This window comes from Mesitornis unicolor, unplaced genomic scaffold (assembly GCF_000695765.1).
Source record: "Mesitornis unicolor isolate BGI_N332 unplaced genomic scaffold, ASM69576v1 scaffold5049, whole genome shotgun sequence".
Lineage (NCBI taxonomy): Eukaryota > Metazoa > Chordata > Aves > Mesitornithiformes > Mesitornithidae > Mesitornis > Mesitornis unicolor.
The window spans coordinates 9452-26236 of record NW_010205089.1 but is presented as its reverse complement, the minus strand read 5'-3'; the positions used below and the strand labels follow the sequence as shown (position 1 = coordinate 26236).

The 16785-nt window shown below is 50.3% G+C and overlaps 1 protein-coding gene across 1 annotated transcript; it reads left to right on the top strand.

The window, feature by feature from the left end:
* The first annotated feature begins 8 nt into the window (after window positions 1-8).
* LOC104533896 (histone-lysine N-methyltransferase SETD1B) lies at window positions 9-15498 on the top strand. Its single transcript, XM_010191256.1, has 12 exons — window positions 9-524; window positions 4124-4294; window positions 4849-4936; window positions 5853-6070; window positions 6296-6437; window positions 7225-7686; window positions 9426-10991; window positions 13283-13449; window positions 13699-13830; window positions 14164-14283; window positions 14631-14768; window positions 15141-15498. Exons 1-12 carry the CDS (start codon window positions 90-92, stop codon window positions 15312-15314), a joined length of 3813 nt encoding a protein of 1270 aa, XP_010189558.1. The 5' UTR covers window positions 9-89; the 3' UTR covers window positions 15315-15498.
* The last annotated feature ends 1287 nt before the right edge of the window (window positions 15499-16785 follow it).

The window sequence follows — 16785 nt, the reverse complement described above, 5'->3', positions numbered from 1 at the left end:
CCGTCACCGTCCCCCCGCCTCCGCTCCCGGCACCCCCGGGGGTCCCTCCGCCTCACATCTTGCCTCCGCTTCCTCCGTTCCACCCCGGCATGTTCCCTGTCATGCAAGTGGATATGATAAGTGTATTGGGCAACCAGTGGGGTGGCATGCCAATGTCCTTCCAGATGCAAACCCAGATGCTGAGCCGCATGATGCAGGCACAGAACACGTACCAGTACCCGCCGTTCATGACGGGACGGATGCAGTTCGTGAACCTTCCACCCTACCGCCCTTTCTCCATGGGGTCAGCCCTTGGCCGTGGACAGCAGTGGCCACCCCTGCCCAAGTTTGACCCCTCGGTGCCACCGCCAGGCTACGAGCCGAAGAAGGAAGATCCCCACAAGGCCACGGTGGATGGAGTCCTCCTGGTCATCGTGAAGGAACTGAAGGCTATCATGAAAAGGGACCTGAACCGGAAGATGGTTGAAGTGGTGGCATTTCGCGCATTCGATGACTGGTGGGACAAGAAGGAACGTCTGGCAAAGGTAGGCTCTGTGAAATACGTCCCGGGGAGAGCTGTTGATAGCGCTGGTGGTCTGCGTGACTTTTTCTGGTGGGGATGAAGAGGGCTTTCATGCCCCTGTTAAAGCTGAAGTCCACTGAGCAGTCGTCACAGGACGAGGTTATCTGCTCTTACAGACAGGGACATGTGCATGGGAGAGTCCTCTCCACTCTGCCCCTTGCAGGAAGGCCTTCCCTTCTCCTCATCTGCTTTGCCTTTTTCCCCTCAGTGCAGTATTTCCAGAGCCTGAAATTTGACAAGTTTAGTTGATGTATTATTGTTGTTGTTATGGTTTATTATTATTAATAATAATATCGATAATAATAATAATAATATTGATAATGTGGTCTGGGGCACTGCTGGCTGCCTCCAGGAAGGGGTTTGCAGAAGGAAATGACCCTGAGATCAGGGGACAAATGTGCCAGGGATTCTCACGTCTACAAGTTGGCTGAACTTGAGCTCCAAAAACTCCAGTCAGCTGCAGCAGGAGTGTTAGAAACCACCAAGCCGCTGGTTTGTGTTTCCCACTTGGTGTGGTGAGATCTGTGGGTATTTCTCTGTTCTCCTCTCACCTCCCCGGTGCATGTACACATCAGCAGTTAACCCAAAAGCTGAACCTTGGCCAAATACACAAGGAGTTCCAGGGATTAGTTAAGAAAACAGCTTTGCACCAATCGTCTGATCCTTTCTCAGTCAATTTAAAGTGTACTGACAACCCTGGAGGCCCCTGAGTTTCCAGGGCAAGGAGGGAAACCAATCCAGCAAACTGCTGCGAAAGCAGCCACTGCAGTACCCAAGAAATGGGTTTAAACCAAATGTCCCCAGAGAAGAAGCAGACGCAGGTTGGGGCAGGCCTAAGCAGCCGTCAGGCTCTTTCACCTCCTGAGCTGTGGTTGGGTTTAGCTTGCTCCTCCCTCAGCCAGAATTCACAACCACTTTGGGAAGGGAAGCGGGCTGTACCGCAGTCCTTGCCACGGGTCGTGTTGGGTGTGAGCAGCGTAACCAAAAATACAAAATTGCTGCGTGGAATAGCAGCTGTGCTGTCTGTCCAGGAACAGAAATGCCAGTGCCATCGCTGCTCCAGGGCCCCGCCTGAGGAAGCGTCTGCTGGGCCCTGTGATGGTCGCACGCAGAAAAGATTTGAGGCTCCTTTCTGGGACTGGGCACCCCTGATGCTGGTGCAGGACAGGATTCCTCCTCAGTCATGAGCTGCCTGCGTTTAAGTATGAGCATTCAGCTTAAACTGTGCCTTTCCATTGCTGGTGTCTTTATGCACGCGTGAGGATGTGCTGTGTGGGCACCTTGGTGGGAGCTGCAGGTTGGTTCCCCTATCACACTGGTTTTTCTAGAACACACCGAGACCTCCAGGCACTGTTTGAGCTGAAAGGACCCTCTGAAATAAACCCTGCATCCCCATCTCCTCCCTCTAACGGTTTTAATTGGACCTTCTCACATTTTTCCTTACGGATTGACAGTAGTGAAAGAAATTATATTATTTTCAGAGGTTTGGAAGTAGAAATAAGACAGCATATGTGCTTGTTTATGTATTTTTTCTCTAGAAATAAACGAGGCAGATGCGTAGGGAGTGCTGATGCCATTTAATATCTCCTGTCCTTGGCCCATCAGCTGCAGCACCTCCTGGTGCTTCACAGGGGAGAGCAGAGCTCCACCGTATGCCGGTTCCTGCAGCAGCTGTGTCCCTCCTCGCTCAGAGGCTTTGTGGGCCGCTACGTCCCTGACCTCCCCCACGTCAGAACAGGAACCTTGTGGGTTTCCTTCTTCCCCTGACTGCCTGACAATGCTCAAGTTTAGTAGGACAGCAAATGTTATCTACACAGTGCTGCTGGCAGCCCCTGAGCCTTCAGCGACACACACTTGTCACCTCTCCTGTGCCTCAGTTTCTCTCTTTTCTCTGTGTTTTTTGGCCAAGGAATCGACTTGAGTAGCGGATTGAGTGCCTGAGCATATCGTGCCATGGGTGAAGGGTGGGAAAGCTCAAGGGTGAAGCTGGTGTCCTCGGTCAGACAGGATGGAAACCATGGTGTGAAAGCTGCTGAGAGCACGTTGGTAGGGCAGGCAGCACGTACCATGGACCTCGTCTGCTTCAACTGGGGAAAGCTTTTCCCTGTTCCCAAATCTGGTGATGGGGTTAGGGTTGAAAGCCTGAGCAAGGTGCGTTAAGCAGAGTGCCAGGAGTAACCAGGCATCCCTGGCCATGAGCGCTGCTGCCCGGATCCTCTGCTTGATGTTCCCATTAGTGTTGTCCCTGGTTAGCGGGAGAGCAGAGCGTACGCTTCCTCTACGGTGATTACAGCCCACTTCAGCAGATCAGCTCTGTTAATGGCTTTCAGTCAGCGTCGTGCTCTGGCTGATGTGCCTGGGCTGTGCCACTGCGTTTGATGCTCTCCTGGGCTCATCTGCCTCTCCAGGACTGCGGAGGTTTGAATTCCTGCTCTGGTGCAAAGGGGTTTGCTGTGGCTGAGCCGTGTGTTTCATTACCAAATTGTGTAGACCCTTAGGTGTTTCACTTAAATGCTTTGATTTTTCCTGTTTCCCAGGACTGGAGCTTTCTGATGGTTTTGGGGACTTGGGCTGTGGTTGCTGAGTGAGCACAGGGGGGTATGTGATTTTTGACTCGCTATACACTGCCTCACGCTAGAAAGAAGAAAGGTCTTCCCCACTGGAAGGTGTGAAGTTGCTTTTGGTTATGTGGGTTAGCACATGAAGGTAGATAACACAGCGTTAACTTGCCTAAAGCATGCTTGAGTTGTTTGTAAGAGGCATGGATGTAGCTTTATTTCTTGCATAGCTGTGAGCGGAGCAGATGGCTCCTGCAGCGCTGAGGAGCAGTGGTGTTTGAGGTGGTGGTTATTGCAGCTCTGTAACTTCCCTTCAGAGCTCAGGGCCCTTGTACAGGAGCTGCTCCTTGGCACTCGGTAGCTCCATTGGGGTGGAGGAATGTGTTCCCTTGGGCTCTGGAGTCTTGGGTTCATGTCTGAGCCTTTTCTTACCCTTTTCTCTCTCCCTTTTATGACCTTTGCTTCATCTGTGATGGGTTCTGACTGGTCTGGAGGTGGTCGCTGTGGTCGCCTTGCTAGGCACTGGAAGGACCAGAAATGAGCTATGGGAGCTGATAGGTCTGTTTATTTCCCTTGTCCCCCTTGTGAAGTGCTTTGGCTTGTGTTAAAGCTGCTCATGAAGGAAACTGAGATCATGTTTTAAAACACTCGGGGAAGAAGGCCTTACAGCGTGATGGCTCCAAATGCAGCATTGCTTGGTGTCCTGTGCCAAGCTGCTGCTCTGGGAGTCCCAGCTGGTCGAGTGCCCTGTGCAGAGAAAACAACTTCTTAAAATCCAAAGGGTAGACAGCTTCTCGGAGACAGAAAGGTCTCATTATCAAGAGCTGCTGCACCTTCTCTCTTTCAAGTGTGTGTGGTGCATCTTCAGGTGCCTTTGCCGTCAGAGAAACTGATGCCTGGGCAAGGCAGCGACGTTTCACAAACCTCAAGTGTCTGAATTAGCTCCAGGTTTGGTGTGCTCCCCAGGAAACTCTCCCTCCCAAGCGTGCTTTCTCTGTTGCAGGCGTCTCTCACTCCAGTGAAGTCTGGAGGAGAGCTGGAGGAAAAGCCAAAGCCGAAGGATCGGATTGCATCTTGTCTTTTGGAGAACTGGAACAAAGGAGAAGGCCTGGGCTATGAGGGGATCGGCTTGGGCATTGGGTTACGAGGAGCCATCCGCTTGCCGTCCTTCAAGGTAAAAGCAAAGATCTGTCTTCGTTATGGTAACGTTCCCCAAAGAAGCCTTAGGAGGACAGACCTCTCTAGGTTCATGCCCCAAAGCTCTACAGACTGTAAGCTCCGTTAGAGGGTAGAGGGCTTCCCTGAAATTAGGGGTTTGAATGTGCAGAACATACAAATAAAGGTTTGAGATGAGAAATTCTGCAGTCTTCATATAGAATAAAACTTGCTTTGAGGCTCTTAAAGATGTCATAGGCTCAGACTCCCTTTCTGTTCTGCTACATCTCAGGCACATGCATCTGTCGAGAGTTTTCTCTGTCAGCTTCAAAGTACCCGGTGAGGACATGCACCATGCTGGTAGCGGGGTGTTTTGATGCAAATCCAAGGGGTAGAATTTTGTTCACAGTGAAGTTCTGTTTGCAAGCAAAGAAAGGGATCAAGGGCTGGGGAAGTGGCCCTGGGTTTCTGGGTGTAAGTCACCATGGCAAAGTAAAGCAGTAGCAATTTGCTTAAGAAGTTGATTTCTGCTGTTTCTAACTTTTAGAAATGCTAATGGTGTCTTTTGTTCAGGTGAAAAGAAAGGAGCCACCTGAAGCTGCCTCAGCAGGAGATCAGAAGAGAATCCGGCCTTCTACTTCTGTGGATGATGAAGATGAAGGTTTGCAAAGCACATTTGTTTGAAACACAAGAGCAGATGCAAGCGGCATGCAGGCTGAAATCTCTTAAACCTCCCAGCAGTGTGCTCACTTACAGTTAGACACAGAGTCAAGGATCTGAGCCACAACCCTGCTTCTCACAAAACCTATCAGCTGGAACATGTCTCCTCTGGATTCACTTATCTTAAAGTCACTGGGGGGAAATTTAAGACACGCATTTTATGAATAGCTCATAACCTGTTTTAGCTCTGCTGATGCAGAGCTGGTCACCCAGTAGAGGGAGCTCAGATGGGTTCATGGACTGGCCTGGGAGCGTGTTTGCCATTCACTGGGTGCGTTGTGGGAGAAAGCACAGAAAACACAGTTTGCCCTGCATTTGATTTGAAAAACAAAACAAAGTTATTTGCCAGAAAAATAGAGTTGAAAATATTTTATCTTTTTTTTTTTCCTGGAAGCAGGGAATAGCAGAGATAAGGCAAAGCTTTGAATACCCTTTGTTTTGCATAAAAAAGTGGATTCAAGTTAGTTGTGCCATAAAGTTGGTTCAGACTAACAAATGGTTTTGAAGCCAAAGTACAGAAGCAGGGTTTTGTAAAGCCCTTAAATAAAACAAAAAGGCATTAGATTCAGTTTACCTGCTCTGATCTCAGTCATGCCCTGTCTCCTAGCTGCTCTCCCTGTCACTTTGGCTGTCTGCATTTTGCCGTCCCTTGCATTTCAACACCCTGCACCCATTCTTGCCCTCACTTGTCCTGTGAAATTAGAAAGCCCCTGTGAGCCAGGGGACTCACACACTGCATGGATGCATTGCTCCTAACTTTGATCTTCCTAAAGAACATGTTTCTGCTCTGTGGTCAACTCTTTTCCTTCCCTTGCAATGTATTTGATGGCAATTTCCTTCTTGGTTTTGCTCACCAGAGTCGGAGAGGGACAGAGATGCTTCCGATACAACGTCTGAGCTGTCAAAGAAAGATGCAGAAGCAGTGGGGCTGAGGCGGCGACCAGCAAGGCCGCTGGAGCTCGACAGCGAGGGGGAAGAGGGAGATGAGACATCAGAGAAAGAGGAAGAGTCCTCCTCGGAGAAGGAAGAGGAGCAGGAAGAAGAGAGGAGTTTGGTGAAAGCAACACCTGGCAAGGTGTGTTGGTTTGTTATTGCAATTTTGAATGCTGTCGGTCATGAAAAAGGGACGTAGAAATTCCAGATGCCAAAGTTACCTTCCCTAGAAGATGAGTGCTCCTGTAGGGTCTGTCCCAATGAACCTCTGTAAGACTCTCTGAGCAGTGTTCCTGGTGGTTACTGCAGGGACAGCCAGGTTTTGGAGTCTGACACTGTTGAATTTTGGCAATGCTTTCTTGCGAAGGAGGAAGAGGAAGATGAGGATGAGGATGAAGACGATGAGGAGGAAGATGAGGATGAGGATGAAGACGAGGATGAAGATGATGAGGAAGAGGAGACAGGCATAGACACAAGTGACAAGGAGGAGGAGCAGGACTCCGAGGAGGGTAAGCAGTTCAGACAGAAGCAGCAAGCATAGCCTTTGTCAGCTGTGGTGTCCCTTCTACACTTGTGAGATTATTTTTTAAAAATTTCATCTGTGCACCTTATTTCACTGAAGGGTGGTTTTATACAAGGCAATATGTACTGGTATTTTTATTACCTGCAAGGCTTCCACAGTCCCTCTGTGTGTGGTCCCTTTGCAACTGCTCTCCAGCCCCTGAGTGATCTCAGCCCAACTCAACAGAGAGGCAGAGCACTTAAAGCCAGCTCGGTTTGTGCTTGTTTTATGAAACGTGTGTGGAACCACATTTCAAACAGAAAATGTTAACACAACTTGAGTCAAGAGGCAATCCACCAAGCGAGCCAGTGGGCAGGGTGCCAGGCAGCGCTGGCTCTGCTGCTGGGGGGACTGCCTATCGCATGGTGATTGTTGTAAGCAGCCAAATACATGGATTGTAAGTCTGCAAAAATAAATAAATTGGAAGGTGACTCCTTTGAGCCCACACGCTGCTGTTGAAGCTGTTTCCATGCTATTGCAGTGTGGAAGTGGTATTTGCTCCTGTTAGAGAATCACAGAATATGAGGAGTTGGAAGGGACCTCAAAAGCTCACCCAGTCCAACCCCCCTGCCAGAGGAGGATCACCCAGACCAGGCCACACAAGAACACATCCAGATGGGTCTTGAATGTCTCCAGAGAAGGAGACTCCACAACCCTCTGGGCTGCCTGTAGCAGACCCCGGTTTCTTAATGAGGTCAGAAAGCAGAACTAATGGCGATTTGTTCTTCTTGTAGATGTTGCAAGTCCCTCGTCTTCCAAGGCTGAAGTTGAATCATCCGATGAAAGTGAGGACTCTTCTGAATATGAGTCGAGTTCAGACTCAGATGATGAAGATGAGGATGATGATGATGATGAAGAGGAGGAGGAGGAAGAGGAGGAGGAGGTGGCTGAAGATCAAGACAGAGAAGCCATGGTTGCTGAGACAGAGCTTGAACCTTCTGGTCCTGAGATTCCCGATGATGAGAGGGAGACTATTTTGGAGCTCTACCCTGTGGATGACTACATGGATGCAACAGGCCTGGGGCTCGCAGAGCCAGCGTTGGCAGTGAAAGATGAAGGCATGGAAGAAATCAAGACAGGGGAAGGTGAATGTGGTGAAGTCCCAGAGGCGTCTATTGCTGCTGAAACACTGAAACACTTGGTTATGGAAAGAGACCAGGAGACAAAACTTGCTCTGTCTCCCATCTGTAGGCCAGGTATGTCCTTCCATGTGGTTTGGCATTTTTTACCACATTTCCAAGTGCAGTATTCTCACAGCATCCAATATGTATGGCTTTGTATTTCCCTTGTTCTCTTTCTTCCTCCAGTCCTGGCTCTAGGCTAGGAGTTATCTGTCTAGAGAGCTCTGTGCTGAGCTTCCTTCCTAGTAAGGAGCTCTACACAAACCCTCTGCTGCTAAAAATACCCTGGTTATTGTATCCAGAGTCTTATCCCGGGACAGTTTAATTAGTGTTGTGCAGGAACTGAACAGTTGTCATCGTCTGAGGGTGACTGACTGGATGGTGTGGTAGCTGAAGCTCAAGATAGAAAAGCCATGGCTGCTAAAACAGAACAGGTTCTGTGCTTACTGAGTCACTCCTGGCCCTTTTTGGTTTTAATACCAAAGCAGTATGTGTCTGGGTAGCTATATGGGGCATGTGAGTGAAGTCCCAGAATTACATCTGGTTCCTGATATTATTATTTGTGGGATTTTTGGTTTTTTTTTTTCTTACTTGGTCATTTCAAATGAGTGATACTCCCTGGTTTTCTGGAGACAGAAATTTTCTTCATTTATCGCAGAGCTGTATTTAAGCCAAAGGACTTAGGAACCTTTTACTAAAACAGGAGTGGGATGCATAAAGGTTGACAAATTCTGCAGCTAGGAGAGAATTAAAAAGTTAAAGCACCTCCAGTGTGGCCTGCGGTGCGAGGCACGGGCAGGGCTGGCGTCTGAGGACCGGGCGGTATTTTACCACCTGGAAATGCAGTCCCTGCAGGGGCTGTCACAAATCTGAGAACTGTCAGCAGACAAAACGTTAAACTGGGCAGGGCAGAGAACCCGTTTGGCACGGATCCTTTCTAAACAGATCAGTGTCCAGAAAGGATGTAAATCTGGGGATGCCTGCATTTGGGCACACTGCGGAATGAGCTTTCCAGCCAGGCTGTGGGAACAAGCTGAAGCTGCAGCATTCCTGTGCTGCCCAGCCTGGTTTACAGGAGTTACTGGGATCAGAGCCTTCTCCAGCGACTCTGTTTTGTTCAGCACAAATGGGGAAGTTTTCCCTTCCAACTCCCCAGGCATTTTCACCTGTTTTTGGCTCTCCCACTTGAAAATATTTATTTGGAGCTACCTAACAAGATTCACTGTTTATTCCTTATGGCCCTGGCCCTAAGTGGGTAAATAAACTGCAGACAAATGAGCCTGCTGCAGAGAGAGCAGCGTATAAACTGCCTCATTGATACCATCCAAGTGTCTCCTCACTCATTGCAAGGGCTTTGTGTTTCCTTCATGAGTTGTTCGGGAGTGTTATGCTCTTCGGAGAGCTGAGGGTGCTGCTTGGCCTTGCAATTAGTTTTACCTTCCCACATTAGACACTCTGATAGCTTGGGGCTCTGTCAGCGCTCCTGCAAAGTCCTCGCCCTGCAATCCGCTGATTCTTTTGATGTCTGTGCAAAAGGTGGTCAGGGGTTTTCAAAGCAGAAAACCATCGTTCTGGCCTGTGTTGTAGCTAATCCTCAAATTAATAGTGCGTTTTTTTAATGGTCCATTAGAGATGTCTGTGGTAGCGTCTAATTACTCCACACTCCGTGCCTCCAAAATGTAAAGCATTGAAGTTTTTAAAGCGTCCCAGTGGGATTGAGCTGTTCTGTAATTGCGGCATCTTAAACGTGCCTTTGCTGGCGAGTAACCGAGGGGAAGCAAAGCTCCTGACTCTCCTCTCTTTTCCCCTTGCAGAGGAAGAGTCCGAACCCACTGCCATGCTGGAGCCAGAGGTGCAGGAAGGTCCGAAGCCTGACTCTCAAGACGAGGAGGCGGCAGCAGCGGTGCTATGTCTCTCTGCTCCAGCGGGAGTTTTCGGAGAGCCTCTGCCCAGCAAAAGCAGCTTCTTCAGCAAGGCTGACGACGGCAGCGTGGAAGCTCGCGTTAGAGCAAAGCTGCCCTCGGCTGCCGAGGAGGACGAGCGGCTGCCTCGTACACCAGGGCGAGAGGTGATGATCCATCCGGAGACTGATGCTCTTCTGCTTCCAGCCCACAAGGTGCCATCTGCCGTGCTTCCCTTACCCTCGACTTCTGGTAAAGAGGAATCCTCAGTCCCTCCAGAAAAGTTCCCTGAACAGTTAATGGTGACCAAAACGTCCGTGGAAGAGGAGATTCCTAGGACTCCTGGGCGGGACATTTTGGCCAAGTCTTCACACCCCCTTGCGAAGTCTCAGAGCACGGACACTGTCCCGGCCACGCCAGGCAGCGATGCTCCACTTACGGGAAGCAGCTTGACCCTCAGTTCCCCTCAGGTCCCAGGGAGCCCCTTTTCCTACCCATCCCAATCTCCCGGCATTAACAGTGGCATTCCTCGGACTCCGGGGAGAGATTTCAGTTTCACGCCTACTTTCCCAGAGGCTGGTGCTACCATTCCTTGCCTTCTGTCTGGCAAGAAACCATCAGAGGATGAGCTGGACGAGAAACCCTTCAAAGAGCCTCTCGGTGCTTCCCTTACAATCGGCATGAACAGCGTTCCTTCCCCCATCCCCTTTGCCAGCCCCCCGCAGGCAGATTTCCACACGGACATGGGTTTGCCACCTGATGAGCCAGTACCCGTAGCAGCCCTGCCGTGCATGCGTGGAGATGGAAGAATGCCCGTCGAGGAATGCAAGGCAGAAATTAAACCTGGTTTGCTCTCACCAGAAGTACCCCCTGGTGCTTCTGTCCTTCCTCCCCCGCCACCTTCTGCTCTTCCCAAAAGAAGGCCAGGTCGGCCAAGACGGTCGCCACCTTCTGTCCTCTCCTTGGATATGTACTCGGGCAAAGCCATGGAGCCTCCTCCTGTGCCGGTGACCTTGGTGGACAGTGCTGTGGGCAAAGAGCTCTTGAGTGCACATCCCGATGCTTTCTATGGACCGAAAGACCCTGAAGCCGTCACCCTGGACTTCAGGAATAATGACGGTTTCCCCGAGAAAATAGGAGCTGAGACAGTTTCAGAGAAACTGCCGTTTAAGGAACTAGAGAACCAGTGGAACGAAGACTTCAAGGAAGAAGAAGCTCACGCCAAGCCGAAGAGACAGTGGCGAAGGCAGAAGAAGACTTCTGAGGACCTCCCCACGATTCCCTCCCCTGAGTATTCCCCACCCCGGCCTCAGTTCAGGCCACGCTCCGAGTTTGAGGAAATGACTATTTTGTACGATATTTGGAATGGAGGCATAGACGAGGAAGACATCAAGTTCATGTGTATCACGTATGACCGCTTGCTGCAGCAAGACAACGGTATGGACTGGCTCAACGACACCCTCTGGGTATTCCATCCTTATATCCTTTCTCGTGTTCCTCAGCACGTGCGGGATGCGCTCGATGGTCCTTGTGTAGGACTTCAGTGCAAGAGACTGAGTTGGGTGAAGAAGCGTTTGCTTCCTAGAATAGCAATCGCTGAGATCAGCAGGGAATTTTAGGCTGTTTTATTCCCTGAAGCTGCAATACAAAAATACTGCAGAAGTGGCTGTTCTTGCTGCAGTTTCAATCTGAGACTGCAGGGAAAATCTGTATGTGCCTCTTCTGTGGAGATTTCCCTGCTAGTTTGGGAAGCGTCTGTCTGCCTTGAACCCAGGCTTCTTTTCCCAGCTTGCCAGTGGAATTTCTGGTCTGCACACTCAGGGCTGTAACTTGGGGCTAAAACTTGCTGTAAAAGTCATCTCGCCGTCTGTGCCCAAAGTGATGAGTTAGTGGTGCTAGCAGTTCTAACTCGCTGTGAGTTTGCAACCCTAATAAAAGCGATGATTTCTGAGCAGTGCATCGGGGATAGACGTGACCCCGGGCTGGACGGGGAACGCACTGCGAGTGCTGCAGCCCATGTGGCAATGGCTGGTGCTGCTGGAGCACCATGGCCCCATCCCCGCTCCCCTGCCCATCACCCGGTGATCAGCAGCGTAGGCTGCAGCTTTGAACCTTTGGGAGCATTTCTGGGATGCAGAAGCTGTCTCAGAACAAGGCTTTGCCATGTGTGCAGCCAGCAGTGGTGATCTCCAGAACAGAGCCTAAAAGGGCTGTGCTCACAACCCAAAACCTCTCCAGTAGTGTTTTTAGGAAGGGTATGCAGATCTATATGGTAAAGAAGACAAGTGCACCACCTCGCATGCTGCTAGAGATGGTGTGGAGTTAAAATATTTCATCCCTTACTCCCTGCAAGATGCAAAAGCAAAAGCAAAAAAGCCCAAAATACTCAGTGATACTAAGAAAAAGCAAGCGGAGCTCAGTGCTGAGCTGTGCGGTTTTATTCTTTCTTTCCCTGCATCTCAAAGGGCAAGTTGATCATTTTCTGCCTTTTCATTCCACGCACCAGTCTGGAAATAGGTTTGTTTAATTGTTTAAATGGAATAATCTAAAAGGGTGGTGAAATGCCTCACCCCAGTAATTCTCAGTTGGTGTCTGCCCTGTTTAGGGAAGCAGTTCCCAGAACAAACCAGTTTCGAGGTGGGAGTTATCGGCCCCGCAGTGGTGGGGGACCACAGCCAGCGAAAGGCAGGAGGGGACGGTCAGGGTAGGGCTCGCCTGTGCCGTGCGCTTAAATGTGTTTGCGTTTGGCAGCTTGCATAGTGGAAATATTTGTGATGTTTCCCTGTTGATAAGGATTATCGTAACAGCAAATTTGCAGTCATTTTTAAACCATTTCAAAATATTCTGTGGCCAGGCGCTGGTTCATCCCGTGCACGGCAGATGTTGGGGTACCTGCAGGGCTCACCCGCTTTGCAGCAAGCGCACACCGCAGCTCTGATCGCAAGGCCATCGCTTCTTGCTTTTTCTGGTCCCTCTGCTTCAGTTTTCTGGTGATAAGGATGTGTTACGGCTCACAGAGAGTGCTCTGGGGAAGATCTCGGTCGTCGTAGGCCTCATGGCTGTGTTTTTGGGGCGAGCTGCCAGTAGTTCAGCTCCACTGTCCCAGAGACCTAGAGGTGCCTCCTGCCTGCTTGGTGCCAGGCCAGCCATGGGTTTTCTTGGCTGATGGGGACAGTGGGGTTAGAGACATCTGCACCGGGTCTTATCCTTCGCATTGGGGTCTGAAGGAGCTGATTTACCAAGAGCAGCATCTCCCTCCAAGCTCTTTGGGCTGAGGAGCATCTCTCGCCCATCCGTGCTGTTTCTGGCCCCCATCAGTGTGGTGATTGCTGCTGGGGGATCAGGGAGGTGTCTTCAGCTCTTGGGGTGGCTGCAGGGGGTTTCTGGAGGCAGAACAAAAGCACATCACTCAAAACCAGCACAAACGGTGCATCCAGATGGCCGGGCAGCTGCTGTCTGCGTGCACAGTGGGTGCTGTGGGGAAATCCCTTCTCAAACAGTTTTCACTTGACAGCGTAACCTCTTTCTGTTTAAATTGTCATTATCTCTTTAGTTTCCCAAAGCACACAGCTAAGAAAGACTGTGCTTGAATTTCCTGTAGGCACGTGGGCTTCAGCGATGTTTCTTTATGTTTCAATAGTATTGTTATTTTTCAGCAACCTTCCCAAAACCTTTGTAGTTTTCCAGCTCTTGGTGTCAGCTCCATGCAGCTGTAGCAAGTGTTGCCTGCTCTCCATCGGTGGCTGTGTTTCTCCTTAACTCCTGTCCACCTACTAGCTTTTCTACCCCCAAGAAAAAGAAGCGGGACGATGGGATGCGGGAGCACGTGACGGGCTGCGCACGAAGTGAAGGCTATTACAAAATTGATAAGAAGGACAAACTTAAATACCTCAACAACAGCCGGGCTTTTGCAGAGGAGCCTCCAGCAGACACGCAGGTGAGACACGTGGGTGCGAACGGGATTTGCCTTTATGCAGCGTCACATACGGCTGCTGCTTCCTGCCTTTTGGCAAGGAGGGAGGTGAAGCTGTTGGGATGCCTGTGAGTTGTCCATCCAGGAGCTGCGAAGGAGGTGTTAGTGTTTGACGTGGGATGTTTTAGCAGGCTGTGATGTGTTGGAGCACAAGGGAGGTTGTGGGGTGTTATGTCCGTAGGGTCAGCTTTGATCACCCTTTTGTCCTCGCAGGGTATGAGCATCCCTGCCCAACCTCACGCTTCCACGCGGGCTGGCTCCGAGAGGCGGTCGGAGCAGCGCAGGCTCCTCTCATCCTTCACTGGTAGCTGCGACAGCGACCTGCTCAAGTTCAACCAGCTCAAGGTGGGTCACCCCCTGGGCTGCTGCTTTGCGCAGGGGCTGGGGCGAGGGCAGGGCACCTCCTGCCCATTGGGTCTCACCCTGGGGTTGGCCATCAGTCCCAGAAGAGGTTTGAATGGTACTTGGCCCTCCTGTACTTCCACATAATTCAACTTGATAAGACACCACAACTTAATACAACGTCTGCAGGACAGAACGAAACTAACCAGGGTTGAAGGACCCCAGCGCTGCTCATGACTTGGAGCGTGCTGTGGATGCTGGATGCAGAGACAGCCTTTCCCTTTCCATGCTGTGCCTAATTCAGGGTTGGGGTTTTGGGGTGTTTTCTTACTGCAGTTCCGGAAGAAAAAACTAAAATTCTGCAAGAGCCACATTCACGACTGGGGCCTTTTCGCTATGGAGCCCATTGCAGCCGATGAGATGGTGATTGAGTACGTGGGTCAGAACATCAGGCAGGTAAGTGGGGCTGCGGGGGACACCTGAGCAAGAACCAGCCCTGGAAGAAGTGGGGTTGGAGTCCCTGCTGCCAGGCAGTAGCTGTGTGAGCTGGGCAGGGGTTGGAGGTCACGGGTGGGAGTTTCAATTACCCATAGAAACACAGCACTCGCATCCTTAGGAGATGAGGTCTCGAGAGGCCCATCCTGACCTCCTGTGTTTCCAGTGAAGTCTGTGTTCTCGTGGGGGGTCTGGGGTCATGCACCTGTTGGGTGGCACAAGCACGGCGCCGGTGCGAGTTGTGTAGATCTCTGCTCACAGATCACTTCTGCGACGCGTCCTGACGCGGCACCTGGGCTTTTCTGCAGGTCATTGCCGACATGCGTGAGAAGCGATACGAGGATGAAGGCATCGGGAGCAGTTACATGTTCAGAGTCGATCACGACACCATCATCGATGCCACGAAATGCGGAAACTTCGCCAGGTTTATTAATCACAGCTGCAATGTAAGTATCCTGGGTTGTTCATGTAATTGTGCACTGATAAACCCGCTGAGTCCTCGCTGGCTTTGATTGAGGCCGTGTTCAGAAGTAGCAGGGGGTCACAGGCTTGTGATTAAATGTTCATGAGCTGCAGTGGATCAAAGCAGAATCTAATCCAGCATAGATTGGAGAGACCTGAGAAGTGAAACATGCAGCGAGACAAGAGTGCACTCAGAGTCCTCCTGACCACGTTGAGGGCCCTTAACAGACGCTGTTCAAGCGCATCCAACAAATACTTCCGTAAAACAAACCGAGTTTTAGCGTCGTTGTTCTGTACTAACAGTCTCCTTCTAGTGTCTAAAGCCTAAAGCGTGACCTGTTCTGTCTCCCCTGCAGCCAAATTGTTACGCTAAAGTGATCACGGTGGAGTCTCAGAAGAAGATCGTCATCTACTCCAAGCAGCACATCAATGTGAATGAGGAAATTACCTATGACTACAAGTTTCCCATCGAGGATGTAAAGATCCCGTGTCTCTGTGGCTCTGAGAACTGCAGGGGAACCCTGAACTGAGCGCAAGGTTTCTCGTCACACTTGCACCTTCGGCCATGTCAGAACTGTGGTAACCAGGTGTGGTTGCACTTTGCCAAAAAACAGGAGGAAAAAAAAAAAAAGGAAGAAAAAAAAAATTTAAAAAGGAAAAAAAAAATATTTAAAAAAATAAGAGAGGAAAAAAAGAGAAGAGAAAACCCAAGTTTCGCACTTCTGCCGGGATCATGAATGAGAGCAAAAAGCGCACACGCTTACGAGGACTGTTCATGTTTCAGGTGCTCTTTCCTTTCCAGATCCAACACGCGCACAGAAAGGTGACTACCGTTTTGTGGCATGGTCTATCCAAACACTAGCTTCTCTGTCAGTCCCTACATTAATGCTCCGAAATGGGATAATGGTACCTTTATTTTTTTTTTTTAATTGTTGTTATAAACCTTCATCCTTTCATAAATGCTGCTACCTTTTTCTCATCAGTTTTGTTGGTTGAAAAAGACATTCAACGTTAAAATGTGAAGCAGAGACTGAAGATGCCATATGTAGGGTTTGTTGGGAGCTTGATTGGCTGAAATTGCACAGATTTCTCAGAGTAAGCTGTAAATAAATGTCAGGTTGATGTTACAGAGCAAGCCAGAGGCTTGAGGGCGTGTGAATGGGGGGGGGTGTGTGTGTGTGTGTGTGCATGGCAATGTGTCCACATTGGGCCTATGGGAGACCTGTCCTGCCTTTGCTGTAGGGATCAGCCTGACCCCAGGGAGCGGCGGGGTCGGCCGCAGAGCTCAGCACCTCTGGTTTCCACGCTGGTGCACTGGGGGATCCAGACCCTGCGCCCATATGTGGGCAGTACGTGGGTACCAATCCGCTACAGAAGGAGGTCGAGTCAGTTGTGGGGCCTTTGGGGATGCCCGTTCCTGGGAGATTGGTTTGTCTCGCAAGCAAAACAAGGCTGAGGCTGAAATTAGGAGGACAATTCAGCCCGCCTTTATGCTGTAAAAATCTTACCCCTCTTGTAAGGATGCACTATGGCCCGTGGTTTTAATGGGATTTTCTTCCTGTAGATGGGAAACGGGCTGATGTGTGTCTCCTATTCAGTTTTCCTCACTTTTGTCTGCTTTTCCCTGCCCTCCCGGCGTTTTACGTGGAGCATTTGCTGTGTCCTTGAGGGTGGGAGATGGTTCCTGTGATAGGAGCGAGCTGTGCCTGCGTTCCCCTCCCTCTGTTACTCAGTAACTTGTCCTGGGGCGGTCCTGAGCCTCCAAGAGAAGTGAACGTGGTTAAAATGTCCCTCCCCACCTACAGCAGGAAAAGGAATGGTGCTTTAATTTGTTGTACGGCAGACTTGGAATTGATTCAGTGATATATTTTGTCCTTGTAGACGTGCTGAGGTGAAGGTTGCAGTCCTTCGAGATGTAGAAATGAGGCAGAACACCAAAGAAACACTTCTTTGGATGTGGTCTGGAAACGTTACCCGGCCGTTCAGGTATAGACAGGCTCG

Coding starts and splice junctions, on each gene's coding strand:
- LOC104533896 (XM_010191256.1), top strand. CDS start 90: ATGTTCCCTGTCATGCAAGTGGATATGATAAGTGTATTGGGCAACCAG. Junction 7,687..9,425: donor GTCTCCCATCTGTAGGCCAG/GTATGTCCTTCC, acceptor TTCCCCTTGCAG/AGGAAGAGTCCGAACCCACT. Junction 14,769..15,140: donor TTATTAATCACAGCTGCAAT/GTAAGTATCCTG, acceptor TCTCCCCTGCAG/CCAAATTGTTACGCTAAAGT.